This window comes from Miniopterus schreibersii (genome assembly GCF_964146895.1).
Source record: "Miniopterus schreibersii genome assembly, chromosome: 2".
NCBI classification, from domain to species: Eukaryota; Metazoa; Chordata; class Mammalia; order Chiroptera; family Miniopteridae; genus Miniopterus; species Miniopterus schreibersii.
This window is the reverse complement of record NC_138102.1, coordinates 124,091,601-124,110,082: the sequence shown is the minus strand read 5'-3', so window position 1 is coordinate 124,110,082 and position 18,482 is coordinate 124,091,601. Positions and strand designations below refer to the sequence as shown.

Here is an 18,482-nt window from a genome sequence, read left to right as displayed (position 1 = left end):
GCAGCAAGAGAAAAGCAATTAGTTACCTACAAGGGGGCACCCATATGACTGTCAGCTGATTCCTCAAAAGAAACCTTGCAGGCCAGAAGGGAGTGGCAAGAAATATTCAAAGTGATGAAAAACATGGAACTACAACCAAGATTGCTCTACCCAGCAAGGCTATCATTTAGAATTGAAGGTCAGATAAAGAGCTTCACAGAGAAGAAAAAGCTAAAGGAGTTCATCACCACCAGACCAGCACTACAGGAAAAGCTGAAGGATTTTCTTTAAGAAGAAGCTAATGAACAAAAGAATCTGACGAACTAAATAGATCCAGAGACATTGACGCAGGCAACAGATGATCATATTTCAGAGGGAAGAGGGGAGGGGGGTAGAGGGTGGGAAGAGATTAACCAAAGAAGTTATATGCATAACCCATGGACACAGTCAATAACGGGGTGAAGGCCTGGGAAGGGGGTGGGAGCGAAGTGGAGTGGATCAGTTGGGGGGAAAAATGGGATACCTGTAATACTCTCAACAATAAAGATAAATTTAAAAACAAACAAACTGACATTATCTCATTAATCCTCACAAAAAAAAAAAAAAAAGACATATCTAGGTCAATTTATGATGTTAACTAAACATTCCAACCACTGTGTGCTGATATGAGCCCCAAAAAAGGTGTTTTTTAAAAATTTAATTTAATTTTTTCTATCACCATACCCTCCCCCCACAATTACCACATTGTTGTCTGTGTCCATGAGTTTTTTCTCTTTTTTTTCTTTTCCTTTTTGCTCAGTCCCTACACGACCCCAGTTTACCCCCACCCCCACCAAAGCTGTCTGCTTGCTCTCTGAGTCTGTCTCTATTTTGCTTGTTAATTCAGTTTGTTCATTAGATTCCACATCATATGGTATTTGTCTCTCTCTGACTGGCTTATTTCATGTAGCGTAATGTTCTCCAGGTCCATCCATGTTGTGAAAAGGGTAAGTTTTTTTTTTTACTTTTTAACTGCCAAGTAGTATTCCATTATGTAAATGTACCATAGCTGTTTTATCCACTCATCTACTGATGGACGCTAGGGCTGCTCATCATGTATTTATTTATTTATTTATTCATTTATTTATTTATTTTAAATATGTCTTTATTGATTTCAGAGAGAGGAAGGGAGGGGAGAGAAAGAAAAATCAACATCAGAGAGAAAGATCAGCTGTCTCCTGCACTCCCCCTACTGCGGATGGAACATGAAACCCAGCATGTGCCCCTACCAAGAACTGAACCGGAGTCCTCTTTCTTGGTGCAGGAGATGGTGCTCAACCTACTGAGCCACACAGGACAGGCCCCCCCCAAAAAAAATTTTAAAAAAGCATTTTGCAAGACATTTCTACAAGTAAGAGAGATGTTTTTATTTAACTGCCAGAACCTCTGTAAAAATTGAAACTGTTATTTCTGGAGATTCCAGAGTTTCCTTTGGAAGTAACCCCCAACTCCAACAAAAGTCTGACTCAGCCTCATAAAAATCTATGTTGTAATAGGTGCTGTGTCACTGAAAACCACTGAAAATAGGGTTAAAAGCAGCAAACCATATATGGCGAAACCCATATCGTCAAACTTGTCACGGGTTCTACTTTCTGATCTCTTAAAGTTGAAGTAGGCTGTGCTTTGTAAAACAGAGACACACTCACTCTCAGAACCTGCAGTGGCTCCGGATTCCAGCCTCCCAGGGCTCCGCACCAGACAGAGCGAGCATGCGAGTCATCCTTGCTATGACAGCCTGGATGCTTTCTGTGGTCTCCAGTTATTCATATTCAGTAAATAGCTTGCCAGATATCAACAATGAAACGTTTATCAAAGACTGTGTTCACGTTCATAACAAGCTCAGATCAGAGGTGAAGCCGGCAGCCAGTGATATGCTGTACATGGTAAGGAAAATATCTGTTTGTGGCATAAGTCAGTCAAAAACAACTAATGTGTACTGATTTTGGAGGGGAATCCTCGGTAACCGTAAGTGATTTTTTTTTTTTAATTGTGATTAAGGTGCTCAGTAAATTTACAATCTGTGATCAAAACAAACCCAGCATAGCTCTGTCTGTCAACAGCTCAGCAAATATATTTCACTTCTCTTTTTGGACACTTCCTTACCTCTGGGCATAAGTAGATTGCACTTCTCTTTTTGTCTTTTTCTTCCCTTTTAATTTTGTTAGGGGTTTTGTTTGTTTTGCCTCTAAGTGTATTTTTTGTTGTGACCTACCCAGTACTGAACCATGGAGTGTGGGGAAAACAGGATTTTGATTCACTCAGGTTTGGGTTTGAATCCTAGTTCTGTGGCTTTGATCTGGCTTTTTAACCTTTCTGAGCTTCTTAAGATATAAGGTATTGTGGTTACTAAATTTTATAAAATATGTAAAACAGCACTCAGTATTTTGCATATACAGGTATCCCTCACTTTTTGAAAGTTCTCTTTGCACCACTTTGCTTTTACAAAAGACCTACATTCTGCCTAGCCGGTTTGTCCAGTGGTTAGAGCGCAGGCCTGCGGACTGAAGGGTCCCGGGTTCGATTCTAACCAAAGGCAGGCACCTCAGTTGCAGGCTCGATCCCCCCCACAGTCGGAATGTCTCAGTTTGGTGTCTCTCTCTCTCTCCTTCCTTTCCACTCTCTCTGCAAAGCAATGGAAAAAATATCCTCGGGTGAGGATTGAAAAAAAAAAAAAAAGACTTACATTCCTAGCTGTTTTCTCAACGGAAAGAAACCTGAAGAGGATTTTGCTTTTATAAAAAAAAGGTGAAAAGCAAAAAGAGCGTTCAGTGCTCGTTGCACAGCCGGGACAGAGTCAGCGCGCCCTGAGCAGCGAGAGCGGCGGCCGAGCCCGGGAACCCCACGGTCTCAGCAGCAAGCCCTGCGTGGGACCGGTGTCTGTAAGCATCTGTGCTTTATTTCCATCTGTGCTGGGCACATGTTGGCAGGATGTGTCCTAAGGTAACTGCTTTTTCGCTTTACACCATTTTGGCTTACTACAGTTTTCAGACATAGGTCTGCTCTGCTTTCGGATAGCGAGGGAAACCTGTAGTAGGTCTTCAGTGGCACAGTCATTCAGGTTCCAAATTCCATGAAACTAGGCGATCCTGTTTCCGACTAGCCCTGGTTATTACTTGAAGACCGTACTTACATAGTGGACGCCTGTGCAGTGGTTCCTTCTCTGTTCTTGTCATCACACCTCATTCCCCATTTCAGTTCCCACTCGGCTCACTCCCGTTGCGTTGTTGGGTAACAGGTTCCATTCTTGACCCTCTGGTTGTTTAATATTTGTTTTTACAGACGTGGGACCCAGCACTAGCCCAAATTGCAAGAGCATGGGCAAGAAAATGTCAGTTTTCACATAATACACAGCTGAAGCCACCCCACAGGCTGCACCAAAATTTCACTTCACTGGGAGAAAACCTCTGGTCTGGGTCTCTGTCCATCTTTTCTGTGTCTTCAGCCATCACAAACTGGTACAGTGAAGTTCAGTACTATGACTTCAAGACTCGGAAATGCAATAAGGTCTGCGGCCATTACACTCAGGTAAGGGTCTGCCCTATATTCTCTTGAAACTATTTTCTCATGAGTGAGCACAAAACTGGAACCTAGTGTTAAGAAAATATACAAGAAGCTAGTACATCTGTAAATACTAGACAGGGTGACAGGTTTACTCTTAAAAATAAATACTAAATGGAACAGACTCCAATACCAGAGGAGGCAGTGGTTGAAAAGTTTAGTTAAGTGGACATGGGTGAAATGCGAGGCCCACCGAGGCTTTGAATAATTTTGAGAAGAGCTATTTTCCCGCGGGGCTTTATTCCACTTGTCAGCAATCAAAGGACCTTATGAGTGCATTTCAAGTACGAGTGCTCTATAAAATGTGAGGCCGTTGTTTTGGAAGTACAAAATTGGGAGAAATAAGCCTCTCAGACAGAAGTATCAATAAGAATTGATACTTTTATATCCTCTGATTCTTTCAAACACGGATCGAGAACCTATCAAGGGCCACAGAAGGAGAAAAAAAGAACAGCAGGCACAGTCCCTATGGAGAGGCCAACATGTAAACTTGTTAAACCATGCTGTGGTGCTCTCCCCGCAAAGTCGATAGTATCAGTCCCAAAGCCACATTCAGAGCCTCCCACTGAGATTTTATTTTATTCTATTTTATTTTTATTGAACTGGTTTTAGCTTCCTAACCCTAACTCAAGTTGGCAACTTTATGGAAAGTCCCTAGGTAGCATCTTCTTGACAGGCTGCCTTCCAGACTGGACGACTGGACGACTGGACGACTGGACGTGTGTGTGTGTGTGTGTGTGTGTGTGGTTTGTTTCTTTTTTAAAATTTAACTTAACTTAAATTTAATTTTTTCCCATCAGCACTTACCCCTCTATGCCTCTTCCACCCCCCCCATCACCACACTTGTCCATGTCCATGAGTCCGCTCTCTGTCTTTTTTTTTCTTTTATGCTCAATCCCTCCACACTCCCAACCCCCAACCCCAGCCCCCACCAGAGCTGTCTGCCTGCTGGGCAGGTTTTGTTTACTTACTTTTGTTTACTCGCAGTCCTTGTTAAACCAAGAACTAAAGGTACTTAGTCTATATTTGACAGGTTTGAATGAGCAAGAATATGTTGAAAGGAGGCATGGTGGCAAACACATTGCTAACAAGGTCGATCCCTTGGAATATTAGGTGTTTTTAAAGAGCAAATGTTATTAGATAAAACCCTTAGTATAGTTCAGCCTTATAAAGCCTTTGACCTCACTGGTATTGTTACAGGTAAAACAAGTTTGGCAAAGTTATAAGGAGATTAAGATGATGAAAAGGACAGGACGGATTTCAGTGAAATTTTCATCTCACGATTATTGTAAGCGAGGAGGGGCTATGAAGTCATCAGTAGCATCAGTCCATTCCTTGGAAATATAAATAAGGTTCTCCTAAAGCTATTCCATAAACCATCAATTTTGGTTTATGTTTATGAGTGAAATTAACCAGAAAATAAATTTTGTTGGGTTTCCACAAGTCCTAGAGGACAAGAAAGCTAAATCCAGATTGCCTACAAGAGGTACCTGGTAACATTATGCCTTATAGTCTCCCTCCCTCCCTCCCTCCCTCCCTCCCTCCCTCCCTCCCTCCCTCCCTCCCTCCCTCCCTCCCTTCCTTCCTCTTCCTTTCTTCCTTCCTCCCTCCCTCCCTGCCTTCCTCTTTCTTTCTTTCTTTCTTTCTTTCTTTCTTTCTTTCTTTCTTTCTTTCTTTCTTTCTTTCTTTCTTTCTTTCTTTCTTTCTTTCTTTCTTTCTTCCTTCCTTCCTTCCTTCCTTCCTTCCTTCCTTCCTTCCTTCCTTCCTTCCTTCCTTCTTTCTTTCTTTCTTTCTTTCTTTCTTTCTTTCTTTCTTTCTTTCTTTCTTTCTTTCTTTTTCTTTCTTTCTTTCTTTCTTTCTTGTTAATCCTCACCAGAGGATATTTTTTCCATTGATTTTTAGAGAGAGAGTGGAAGGGAGGGAGGGGGATGGAGGGAAGGAAACAGAAAGAGAAAGAGAAACTTCGATGTGAGAGAGACACCAATTGGTTGTCTCCTGCATGCACCCCGACCAGGGCCAGGTATCGAGCCTGCAACCCAGGTACATGCCCTTGACCAGGACTCAAACCCGTGACCCTTTGGTGTATGCGCCAACACTCTAACCACTGAACCATACCAGCCAGGGTGCAGTATGGTGTTTAAATCTCCAGAAATAATTGTCAGTTTGAGGACAGGACAGATGTTAAACATCTACCCTACACCAGGCACTGTGTAAGGCACTGGTCTTATGTCTTAGTCTAGATTCCTCAAAAACAGAACCTGAGACAATAGCTTATGCGCTAACACTTTACTGGGGAGAAGTAGGGAGTGAGGAGAACTGAGGAGTGAGCCAGGGAATGAGGGACACAGGTGGGAATGACCCTAACCCTTAGGAGTTGACCTTCTTTGGGGAGACATGTGTAAATCGACATTTAACAGCGCACGGTTAGTGCCATTTGGAGAAGGTGACAGGGTGCCATGTCAGAAAAGGGGAGATATGGAGACATAGGAGTTAGTCACACAGCAGGAAACATATGAGTTGGTTCTTAAATACTGAGTGAGAATTTGTCAGATGAAAAGGAAAGGGAAGAGCACACCAGGCAAAACTAACAAGGTGTAGAAAGTGAACAATGTGCACACATGAGCCTGGTGTTTCAGAAGAATGGCCAGTAGCTTAGCACATCAAATATGTAGAGATCAGAAGCCTGATAAATGGACAAAAGAATCTTAAACAATGCAAGTTAAGACACTCCATGTCTGTCATTCCAGGGGACCAAAACTTGATTTGATGTCACAGAGGCCTGAGGTTTTAGACATGGCCCTCCCAAGATTGACACCTTGCTGACTGGCATTTTGAGCCAGAACTCGCCCGTGACTGGTCAGCAAGGTGTTTAAAATTACTTAAATTAATGTAAGTGCAGACACGAGTTATCTCAAGATCGGTCAGCAAGGTGTATTAACTGAGCTTCCTTGTAAATTTTCCCCTTACATCTGAGGGGAAAGGAGGGCTAATATTTTGGACATGAGAAAGCTCATATCCTAAAATCCACTTCATTGCATACAGGTGTCAGAGCTAAGTGATCCTAACCTGTTCTATTTAGGAGACATTCTGCCCCCTTTCAGAGGAGGGACCCTCATTCTGGGGAGCATGTCCAGTCACCCCTGGGTCAGGGCAGATGCACCACCAGCAATTACTTTTTAAGTGCGTGTGGTGCTTGGCTCTCTATGTTTAATATCTCATTCAGTTCTCACCACAAACCTGTAAGACAGGCACTGTCTCCATCTATGAACACACAGCCTCAGAAAGGTTAAGAAGTTGTTTCCCAGTGTCAATTAGTCAGTAAGAAGAGCTGGGATTCAGAGACCAGGGATGTTGTAAACATTAAATAATACAATGCCTGTAAATTAGCTAGTACTTAGTATGCACTAAACAAAGATTATATTTCTTCCATGAGCTGGTTATTGGAAGAGGGCTCTGCTTGAGCGAAACTGTGCTGGGAGATTCAAGACTATGCAGTAGCCACTGTAAATTCATGCTGGATACCACCTCACGTGGGTATTATAACCTCCCACTGATTGTCATCTTCTATTAATAAAAAGCAAGCTATTTTCAGATTTTGGCCTGTGAGAGGTGGTTGTGTAAAGACAATAGGTTCAGACTCATCACTACCTCCCAAAGGTATGATACTTCTTAAAATGTTAACACTTTAGCCGTCTTCATGAGAGATGATTTGTATCGTGGAAGAATTTTGGTATATTAATATGAGAGAGTAAGTATTTAAATTACATATTTTGTTGCTGACAGTTCAGCTTTGTAAAGTTTGGGAATAGTTTTGTTTTAGCACCTGGGCGGGGCAGCCGCTTAGGTTTGGTAGGGTTGAGGATGCCCACTAGATGGCGCTGTTGGCCTCATTTTTGTTTCTATAGTCACCCTACCCCACCCCACCCCTCTTGAAATTTTTGTTTTTTTACACTTTCCCAGAAACAAAGGAAGTGTGATACATTTCACAGTTTTTCTAGCTGGCTTTTTATATGTTGCAAGGTAACTATACTCCTGATAATGAGCCAGATAGACGAATACTGAGAATTGAAAGGGGAAGATGGTGGGAAGGAGTTGTTAAAGGAGAGACATGCCAGCCCCCACTGAGTTCCCCAAATGCAGCGTTTCTGTGAGAAAGGTATAGAGAGCCGTTCCTGGTTCTGCTAAAAGGGAAAGTACACTGAAGGTATTTTGTTTAGGGCATGGACTGTCCTCACAGTACTTCCTGGTCAAGTAGAATTAGGTTTCAACGCTCTTCTGTAAAAATCAGGGCACTGCCCATTTATTGACTTGTTATGAGGTTACACAGGATGTTGCATGCAAAGTGACTGACATTACCCTGGCACTGGGGAAATTCTCAATGAGTAGCTCTTATTTTTTTTATAGTTATGTTATCATATTCAAAGAAATTAAAAAATATACAACAGGAATCTGTAGGAGGCTCCTGGGCCTTGAGATGTGAAGGGAAAACACCCCTCTTGGATCAGAGAGCAGGGAGGGGGCAGTCCTTGCCAAAGGAGAGCGCTGCTCCTCTGTGGGAGACAATAGCTACCTTCCCAGATGCTCCCCAGTTGTGAAACCAGAGATGAGGACAGGCGGAACAGGGCAGCTGCCTCCCTAGTCTCTGCCAACCACCTCCTAGCCCTCCCCCGCCTCCTGCACCACCATGAAGCCTTGGAGAAGCTCAGACCCCATTCTCAGCTTCCCTCTCCCCTCACGCTGTACTCTCCCCAGGGACTGGTTTTTATTATTGAGTTTTTCAAGTAAACTTGGTCTTTTTCCGCAGCCCCACCGGCCTCGTCTTTCTCACCTTGGGTTCACAGGGATGTTGCCCTCTGCTGGAAGCCTTCTGCAGGCTCTGGCCAGCTCCCTCCAGCTTCAGCTCCACCTCGCGCACTGGGGCAGGGCCCAATGCTTGGTACTCCCTTAGCTCCCTCTGCTTCCCCTGCACAGTGTCAAAACCTTATGTAATGGCTTCATGACAGCTTTTCTCTGCATTTTGTGAAGGCACCCACTGGCTCCAGCTCATTCACCTTTATATCTCCCATATTCAGCACAGTTCTTGTCACAGTTATGAAAAAGTTTGGGTAAAAATAATTTAAAATGCAATTTGGTATTACTGTAAAAAAATACTTTTAATGGCTGGCTCTTAGCTCCAGATACTAGCTCTTTGAATACTTTTTCCTTTAGGTTCTGTGACACCAAACACTATGGTAAAATGAGCTATGTAATTTGTGGGGCCCAGTGCAAAATGAAAATGGCCCCTTGTTCAAACATAAAGGGAAAAGTGCCACTAAAGGTGCTAAAATGTGCGATAGCATTGAATCAAACCAGGTGTACAGCCCTTCTCATCACAGGGTCCCTCCCTCTCCCCGAAGCTGGCTCTGTCCTTGGTTTCCCCCGTGTCACTGACCACTCCTTTGAGCTCCTTTGCTGGTGGTGGTTCTTGATCCCCTGCTCTCACTTGTTTTTCTGCTCTCTTTGCCTATGTGGCCTGACCCAGTCACATGTCTTCCAGATTCACATCTTGGAGCTGCAGATGGTTCTATCCAGCGGCCGAATCATGTGCACTCCAACATCTGATGGGTATCTCCAAAGTCACATGGCTTGGACAGAGTCCGGGTCCATGCTCCCACCCATCCTCCTCCTCCCGTGATGTCCCCCATCTCAGTGATTGTTGCTCGGGCCTAAAACATTAAGTTGATTTTTATCTTTTCCCCTTAACCCCACACTCAAACTAAAGGAAATCCTTTCAGCTTGACGTCTGAGCTGAATCATGAACCTGATCAGTTCTCAGGAGCTCTACTGCCATCACCCAAGTGTGATCTTCTCTTTCTGGTACCACCGAGACAGCCTCCCAAATTCCCTCCCTCTTTTCCCTTGCTCTTCTCGGTCCATTTACTTCATAGCAACCAAAGGGATCTAAGACATGGAAAAGAGCCTGTCACTCAAATGCGTACCAGGCTCCCTGTGACCGCTCCTGTGCCTCTGACCTCACTGCCTCGGGATCTCGCTCCCTCATTCAGCCCCAGCTCTGTTCTGCCCGCTGCCTCCCTCCTCGGGCCCTCGCCGCCTGCCTGCCCCTTCTGCATGGAGTGAGTGCTCTTCCTGTCACACAGCCCTCCTGCACAGTCACTGAGTGCTGCCCCCCACCTTCAGGTCTTGGCTTAAATGCCATCTCCCCAGAGACGGTTTCCCTGAACACCCAAGGTAAAGCAGCCCCCTCCTCCCCATCAGTCACTCCCTATCCTCTGTTTTATTTCTTCATTGCACCAACTGTCAAAAATTATCTTAGTTATTCTTTATATATTTATTCCACACACACACACACACACACACACTAATAATTTACAAGTTTTGTTTCCACCTGAATTCTGAGCACCTAAAACTTCCCTTGGTGGTATGTGTTCTACCTCACTAGAGTGAACATACCTCCCCATGCTTATGAAGGTCTAATCATAAACAAATGTTCATTTTATATCTCTCTCTTATTTTCTTCCAGGTTGTTTGGGCGGATAGTTACAAAGTTGGCTGTGCGGTGCACTTTTGTCCTACAGTTGAAGGCTTAACTTTTCCCAATGCTGCACATTTTATATGCAACTATGGACCAGCGTAAGTGCCCAAATCAACCTCTAAAAAAAATTTCCAATTCTATTTTACAAGTATTTATCTTCATTACAGAAAATCTAAAGTGTAAAAAACAAAATTAATATTAGCCTTAATTCCTCTGCCTAGAAATCTACTTCATTAACATTCTGATATATTTCTGTGTTTGTGGGGTGATATGCACCCTTTATAAATACTACATAAATACATATGTACATTTTTAACAGTAGCAAGACTAAAATGTTTTCAGGGACACAGATTAATTGGATATGGTAATAATACCACAAAATAAGAGGATTGGTATTAGTTTATACTTACTGGTTTATTAAAAACTTGGCAATTTTTGCACAATTGTCAAAACAAAAATAACTCTGAGTTGAATTTCTCTATTTATATAACTTACTTCATTTACTTTTGACAGTTTTGCTTTCAAATGGATACAATTTGTCTCCTTTGGAAAATGGGGAAGACATATGACCTCTCTCTCCCCCACCTTCCTTTAAACTGACGTACCTGTGCTTATACGTCACACACCTATTTAGAAAACGGAGATCACAGGGGAAATACATGTTTGTTTTTTACTGGAAGTTATACCATGAGCGCTTTCCGCGTCGTTATGCTTCTGTACACTGCTGCTCACGCGCTAAGAACTGCTCCGAGTGCTTCGTATGCAGTAACTTTAGTCTTCACAAAGTCTGAGGCAGCTCTGTTACTAGCCTGCTTTGCAGATAAGAAAGGGAAGGAACCGAGAGAGTGGACAGGCTGCCGAGGTCCCTCAGTCAGCAAGTGTCAGAGCCAGACTCTGCCCTGGGCTGTTGGCTCCGGAGTCGGTGCTCCTCAGGGTCACACCCGTCCTCCGGCTCTGGAGTCCCACTCCCAGCTTGTTTCCATTGCTCAGGACAGTCTGACCCCTCTCCTCCTGGCAGCTCCAGGTCTCTCTGATCTGTACTGTCCCAAGCACAGGTACAATTCTCTCCTCCATTCCCCGGGGCCTAATGAGCAAGGCTACGCTGTGTAACAGGCCTTCACTCTGCACCAGTGGAAGAGAGGATTGTAACACAGAGGAGGGAACGGCAATGTTGACTATCAAATAGCGCAGTGCTTAGTGTACCTTGGTCACCACTGCCTTCGGAACCCTTAGTTAATCTTTTTTTAAAAGGTCTTTTTCTTTTCTAGATCCCCAGGCCCTAACTCTCTCAGGTTACCAAGGGAAACACAAAAATTTCCTGTTTCTTTATTGGGCAGGATACTTTAGGGCCCTCTGTCTTAATCTGTCCCACCTGGACAAATCCAGGCCTTCCCAGGAGCATGTTTCTCCCAAGATGAGTTCTGCCATTTCCCTAGAACTCACAACTGCCCGTTTTTAGCTTGTTTTTGAAGTAGCCATTTCCCCCTCTTCTTTATAGTTTGGAATACACAATTAGACAAAGAATGAAGTAGCATAAATGATTTTATTAAAAACATTCTAGAACTTAACCCGTGCTTTTTGACAATGAAAGATATTCTGATGATTAATGTACATTATGGACTTTTTTTTTTTTTAATGTTTTTATTGATTTCACAGAGAGAAAGGGAGAGGGAGAGAGAGAGAGAAACATCAATGATGAGTCATTGATCTGCTGCCTCCTGCACGCCCCCTGCTGGGGATCGAGCCCGAAACCCGGGCATGTGCCTCACCGGGAATCAAGCCTCCATCTCCTGGATCATAGGTAGATGCTCAACCGCTGAGCCACACCGGCTGGTCATTTTGGAAATCTTTTATAATTGTTACCAGAATCTCCACTACATTCCCTTGGTATGATTATTTTCCATGGTGTACAGTAAGCATGAGGGTAAATCTAATTTCTGAAACTAACTTAATTTGGAGCCAAACATATATTTGGATATATATTTTTATTTTAAATATATTAGGAAATATATTTTCGGGTTGGAAATTAGATGTTAATATAATGTTTCTAAAGGGGGAGAGTTAACTTTGGAGGTAAATGTATAGTATTAGGGGAGGGGAGTCCCTGAACTTGGATTAGAAAAAAGTAACACCGTATTTTCACTCCCTCTACTGAAAGTAACATTTCATTATGAATGAAGGGAACACTCCAGTCTCGTCAGCAACACCTGTGAGTTTGTATTGGCACTATTATATCTTTGTAAATATCACAGGTATTTTCATATCACATCCCAGTTACTGCAGATCATCTCAAATTAGTTTTTATTCATCACTTTGAAATTAATGTAGACTCCCTGCTTGATCTTATCTAATATTTAATAAACACAGATTACTATACCACAAATATTTTTACCATTTTGACAACTTTCAATTTAGTTTCCATTATAATCCTAAGAACTTTCTGTTCTTCACTAAAAACAAACTATTTTCAGGAAGAGTCCATAGGCCCCACCAGGCTACCAAAGGTACCGTGGCATAAAAGGAGCTCCTTTCCCAAAGCAGAGTTCCAAGAAGGTTAGTGCAACTGCAAGTTCACCGAAATAAAGGCACAGCTCCTCATTTCACTCTCAAGATATTCATGGGGATATAAAATGTTTGGATATTATTTTACTCTCTAGTCTGTGACCTTGGTCAATTATTTATACTCTGTGCATCAATCTCTAGCTTTATAATGGGGATAAATAACTGTATCTTCCTCGCAGGGATGAGATTAATTCATTAGAACAGTGTCTAGCATCAGTATTCAGTAATTATTATGTTATTCATATCACATCTTTTATGTGAAAGCAAATTGCACTTTAGAAATCCCCCCATATCTTATTTTCTTTCGTTAGGTGTTTTTCCAGCCCAATGGCTCCTGTCCAATAAAAGCCATGGAGGCTGTGGACTGAGGAGAGTCAATGTAGGTGGCAACACCCTTTTTTTTTTTTTAATTACTCTTCACCCGAGGATATTTTTTCCGTCGCCTTCCAGAGGGGAGGGAAAGAGAAAGAGAAACATCAATGTGAAAGAGGCACATCATTTGGCTGCCTCCGGCCCGTGCAGGCCACACTCTAACCAGCGCCAAACTGGCTAGGGCACTCACCTTTTCTAAGATGGGCAGCTGGACGGCAACAACCACATGGAACCAGGCAGTTAGAGGGAGCACTGCCCTGGAGCCAGACCAATGTGGGTTTCATTCTGACTCCAATATATACTGTGATACGTATTGTGATTTGGAGCAAATTACTTAATCTCTAGAGTTTTAGTTTCCTAATAGAAATAAAAATATCTTCCTGCCAGAGTTGTCTTAAGGATTAAATGAGATGATGTAAATTAAGATATAGGCTCACAGACATAGGCACACAGAACAGACTCATTATTAACAGGCTTCCATTTCTGCTTGCCTCTCTCCACTTCTCTCACCAACCCTCTGAATCTGTGGACCTCCACCCTATGGATTTAGTCCAGGGTTCACAATAAATTACAATTGAAAAACAAAACAATCTCTCCTGATACAGTTTTCTTCTACTTTATAGAGGAAATTACCCCACCTGGCCATATAAAAAAGGACCCACTTGCAGTGCTTGCCCCCAAAATGACAATTGTTTGGACAATCTGTGTGGTGAGTAAAAGAAACAATCTACTGATAATACAGTGTGTTTGGAGCTATTTTAACGTTCTACAGTTAAGAATGCAAATCTTTGCTTTAGCCTCATAGCTATATTCAGGAAGATTGCATCAGGTAGCAAGCAAACCAATGGCTTCTTTTCCCAGGAATGAATATATGTTTAAGATAAATTTAAGGAAGCACATAATACCCTTTTTATTTAGTTCTAATCCATACGACACTATGGTATTGGAAACTACAGACCAAAGATATGCTAACTTCAGCAAGATAAAACACTTGTGTAACAAAGCTATCCAGATGAACAGGATTCTGAATTTTGTGATACTTGTCCAAGGCACTCAAGGCTGCATTTTTGTCTGTAGAATAAATGAAATAAGCTGTAATGGGGCATTTTTTAAATTAGCAAAACAGCATCTAGTGAGAAACGATGTAGAAAGCCAATGAAGGCAACTTCAAGGATGTTTTACCAAATGTCTTAGAAAAATTCTGCTTTGTAATTTTGAAATAATCATCCATAATTGACCACGAGTTTATTTATGGTTCCTCTTCCAGACACATTCCTTTTCATCCCAGTATGTTTTTAAATTTTTTCCCATGATGTGAAGAAAGGAAACCTCAACTAAGCTATTAGAGTTGTGCAAATCCTGTAGTACTTTTGTGTCCAGATCTGTAACCAACTGAACTCCCAGAGCTCCAGGGCCCGGGTGGGGTTCTTAGAGCAGAGGCAGGATAGAGTGGACCGAGTTTAACTGCATAAATTATAAAATTCTTTTAGACGGCTCATTCCCTTTCTCCTGATGTAAACACTTAACTCTCATCTTTACTCCAAGAACAGCAACACTTTATTTTTAATCTTCACCTGAGGATATTTTTTCCATTGCTTTTCAGAGAGAGAGAGAGAGAGACATCAGTGTGAGAGAGACACATCAGTTGGTTCCCTCCCCCACCCACCACAACCAGGGCTGGGGATCGAGCCTGCAACAGAGGTACCTGCCCTTGGCCATAATCAAACCCGGGACCCTTCAGTCCGCAGGCCGACGCTCTAACCACTGAGAAAACCAGCCAGGGCAACAACACTTCATTGACCAGCTTCCTGAGCCAGTCATTTCTCCCCAGTTCAACCTTATTTCACTCATATCAGTTTTGTTACGAGAACTTGGTAAGGTGTAGTTTAAGTGCAACAAATCTCAGAGTATGAATATATTAGCTGAATTTTCCCTTCTTGTTGCTACAACACATTTTTTTTTACAAGTTAGTCTTTATACCAGGAGTTAAAACCATAGATTTTAGAAACAATATGCCGAGGCTTCCAGTCAAGATGGCAGAGTAGGTAAACACAGTACTCACCTCCTCCCACAACTACATCAAAATTACAACTACAGAACAGCCATCATCGAAAACAGTGTGAAGTCTAGCTGAACAGGACACTTCTATATATAACTGAAATTTTTTCTGTATATCTAAGGATATACAGAAGATGAAGACACCACATCGAGACTGGTAGGAGGGAAGGAGACTCAGAACTGGCTGGTCCTACACCCATGTGTGGGGGTTAAAAGTTGGATGGGATATTTTGGCTGCAGAGGCCCCCCTGAGGAGCTGGGGTCTCATCCCCACACCAGGCTCCCCAGCCCTGGGTTCCAGTGCTAGGAAGTGAGGTCACCGTAACTTCTGGCTGTGGAAACCAGTGGGGATTGTGGCTGAGGGAGCCGGAGGGCTGCTGGAGTCCCAGGCATGTTCCTCTGAAAGGGCCCACATGGACTTACTCCCTCCGACATCCATCCAGGCCTGGGGAGGAAGCTCAAAAGACACCAAAGACATACAGAGAGGAAATGAATTATCTGGCTTCAGGGCAAGCGCTGGAGGGGCAGCTTTCTCCCAGACAAAAGTTCTGGCAGAAGCCATTGTTTCTTTACTGAGACCTCCTTTTGCAGGCCCACATAGGCACCACATCTGAGTCTCCATCAACCTGGCTAACGCTGTTCACCCCACCCCACCCAAGTCATTTACAGTGACTTTTCCATACAAGAGGCCTGTCTTCTCTCATGCTGCTGACGTTTCTAAAATCTCTCAAAGGTTCACAAACCCCAAACAAGCAGTATCTGACCTTGGGTGCCCCTTACCTCTTGCTAAGTGGCCTTAGGCCCAGCACTAGCAGCAGCTAGAGTTGGTTCACAGTTTACCCTCTCCCAGGCGCCTCCAAGCCCAGCACAGCTGGAAAACAACTGCAGATCATTTTGTACCTCAAACCAGGTGGCCCCGGGCAGGGCACAGGAAGCAGCAGATCTTGGCCTGCACCTCCCAAGAGGCTCTAAAGCCAACACACCTGGTAGCCAGCTTCAGACCACACTAGAGTACCACCCCACAAATGACGCACTCAAAGGGCAGACTCACCAGGCACCAGACCACCCAACTCAGGTACCAGGGAGAGTGAACCACCGGGCTTCACAGGACATCTACTACATAAGGCCACCCTACCACTGGGAGAAGTAGCAGCTCTAGCTGACACAGAAACAAACACAGGGAGGCAGCCTGAGACAGAAGCATGTCCAAAATGAAAGTTGTCTGGGCCTATTTCCTCAATAATAAAATGTAGATAATAGATCTCTTCACAGGTTGAGCGAAGCAATTCAAAAGAACAAACAAACAAAATACACACACACACACACTCTTAGAACATGGGCCTGGCATACAGCAGCACTCAGTATTTCCTATTATCTCCCAAAGCATCCTCCCTATAATTCCAAATCTAGAGTTTACTCTTGGTGTTTTTTAATGTCCACATTTTTAGGTGACGTTTTTATGCCCATGAACAATTCTGTTTAAAATCAGTGATTCAAACTGAGCCAGTGCCTATTCTGACTGGCAAATAAGCATTAACAGAGTGCATGTTTCCTAAAAACAAACAAAAAAAACCCCCACCTTCCTTTAAAAAAACCTAGCTAATTAGTAACAACACAATGCTAACAAGAAGAAAACTGCTAGAGTTTAACTTTTGATATAGGAGATCCAGCTGAAGATGGTGTCCAATCTTGGGGAATAAAATTCAGAAAGCTGAGGCTGTAGTTACCAATAAAGAAAGAGACTCTGGGCTCTTAAGAGAGATAAAGGGAAAACACATGCTAACTTGCATGGGGGGTAAGGGTTAGAATAAAATATTTTATTCAACAGATTCCTTCCTTGACAAATTATGGCAAATACTGAAGGAAAAAATTCCTTTGTGGTCTTCTAGATACTGTTGGTAGTTTCAATAAATACCCATCGGGGCCAAATCAGGATGACTTTGCAAAATGTGCTGGGCATACTGGATGGTACACAAGATTTCAGTGCATGGGTACATTTGTCTCAATATTGAAGTCGAATATTTAACATTTAAAGAATACATACGTAAGAAAAAATATAAGTAGCACATTCCATTCTTGATTTCACAGATATAATTGCCAAGAAAAGTTAAAGGAGCAGCAGCTTCATAGTAACTGGCCATAGAAAATGCCCAGTGACAGGTGTGATGATCGGGATGCTCACCAGCACCCACAGGGCCAGCTCCTTTTTTGGGTTCCATCACAGGAGTCCAACAACAGCTGGAGCAGATCTGGTGTCAAAAGGTGTCTAATAAAAAGTATCAAGAAGGCTAAGGCAGAGGCAGAGTTTTCTTCCTAGGGGTCTAATGTCAAATTCTGAATAAAGCTCAGTATGAGGGAGGGGGGGTAGTAATTATGACTATGATTGCCAGATACCCTATTTGTAATTTACCGACATACTGGAATGGATGAGAGAGGCCACTATCTCTTTTACTGACTGATCATCAATAATATCATTCTTCTAAGAGAAGGATTTATTTTCAGGAAAACTACTTTAAAATTGCTCACACTATTACTAATATTTAATTATTTTAAAATTGTTTTAATTTTTAATTTAATTGTATTCATTTGCTAAATATGGTATATAAAGTGATTTTCCATTTACAGTAGTGGTATATAAAAAGTTCAAAGTTTATATAAAAAGTTGCTTTAAAAACATCGAGTACAGTTAGTAAAATAAAATCTTGAAAAAGTAACCTTTGAAAAATCACTATAATAAAGCCAAAGCAACAGTTAACGATTACAATTAGAAACTTGGCTTTTTAAAACAAAAGTCTCACCAGTACCTACTCTTTTTAATTTTTTCTTCTCTGACTTTACAGCTAACCCACAGCGAGACAAACTCACACGTATGTATACTAATCTTAATTGTTTCATTAAGATCTTTGTGAATTATATTACTGCATTACGAGAAACAACGTTTAAGAGGATACTGTATGTTTGTTTCACAGGTTACTACTCTATTGTGTATCCAGACTGGCCGATATATTCACGGAATAAACACCTATCTCTTTTTTTAGCTGTTAGTCCACCAATACTAATCCTGAGTGCTACTATTACCATCTTGGTCAAGTACAAATACCTCATTTAATTCTTTTGGACTAATACAATCCAGAAAAAAAGTTTACAAACTCACCTATATATGACTTTTTAAAAATAACAATTGGGTGTGTTTCTAATTTTAAAACATTCCAGAAAAAACCCCACATTGCTGCAAGAAAGCCATAACCAAAAGAAGAAACTGTTTAACGTCCTCACTCTACAGGATAAACTCACTTTACTTCCCATGTTCTATGAATAAGCACTGTTTCAAGGCTGCCACGTTGTGACTTTCAGTAAGTAACCTTAAATGAGTGAGCTAGAC

At 42.3% G+C, this 18,482-nt stretch overlaps 1 protein-coding gene across 1 annotated transcript; it reads left to right on the top strand.

The window, feature by feature from the left end:
- The first annotated feature begins 1,655 nt into the window (after window positions 1–1,655).
- Window positions 1,656–18,307, top strand: GLIPR1 (GLI pathogenesis related 1). The gene is given in 7 exon segments (XM_081128770.1): window positions 1,656–1,901; window positions 3,298–3,543; window positions 10,097–10,206; window positions 13,666–13,751; window positions 17,941–17,967; window positions 18,070–18,195; window positions 18,198–18,307. Coding segments are annotated over 7 exon segments (795 nt in total). The 5' UTR covers window positions 1,656–1,727; the 3' UTR covers window positions 18,224–18,307.
- The last annotated feature ends 175 nt before the right edge of the window (window positions 18,308–18,482 follow it).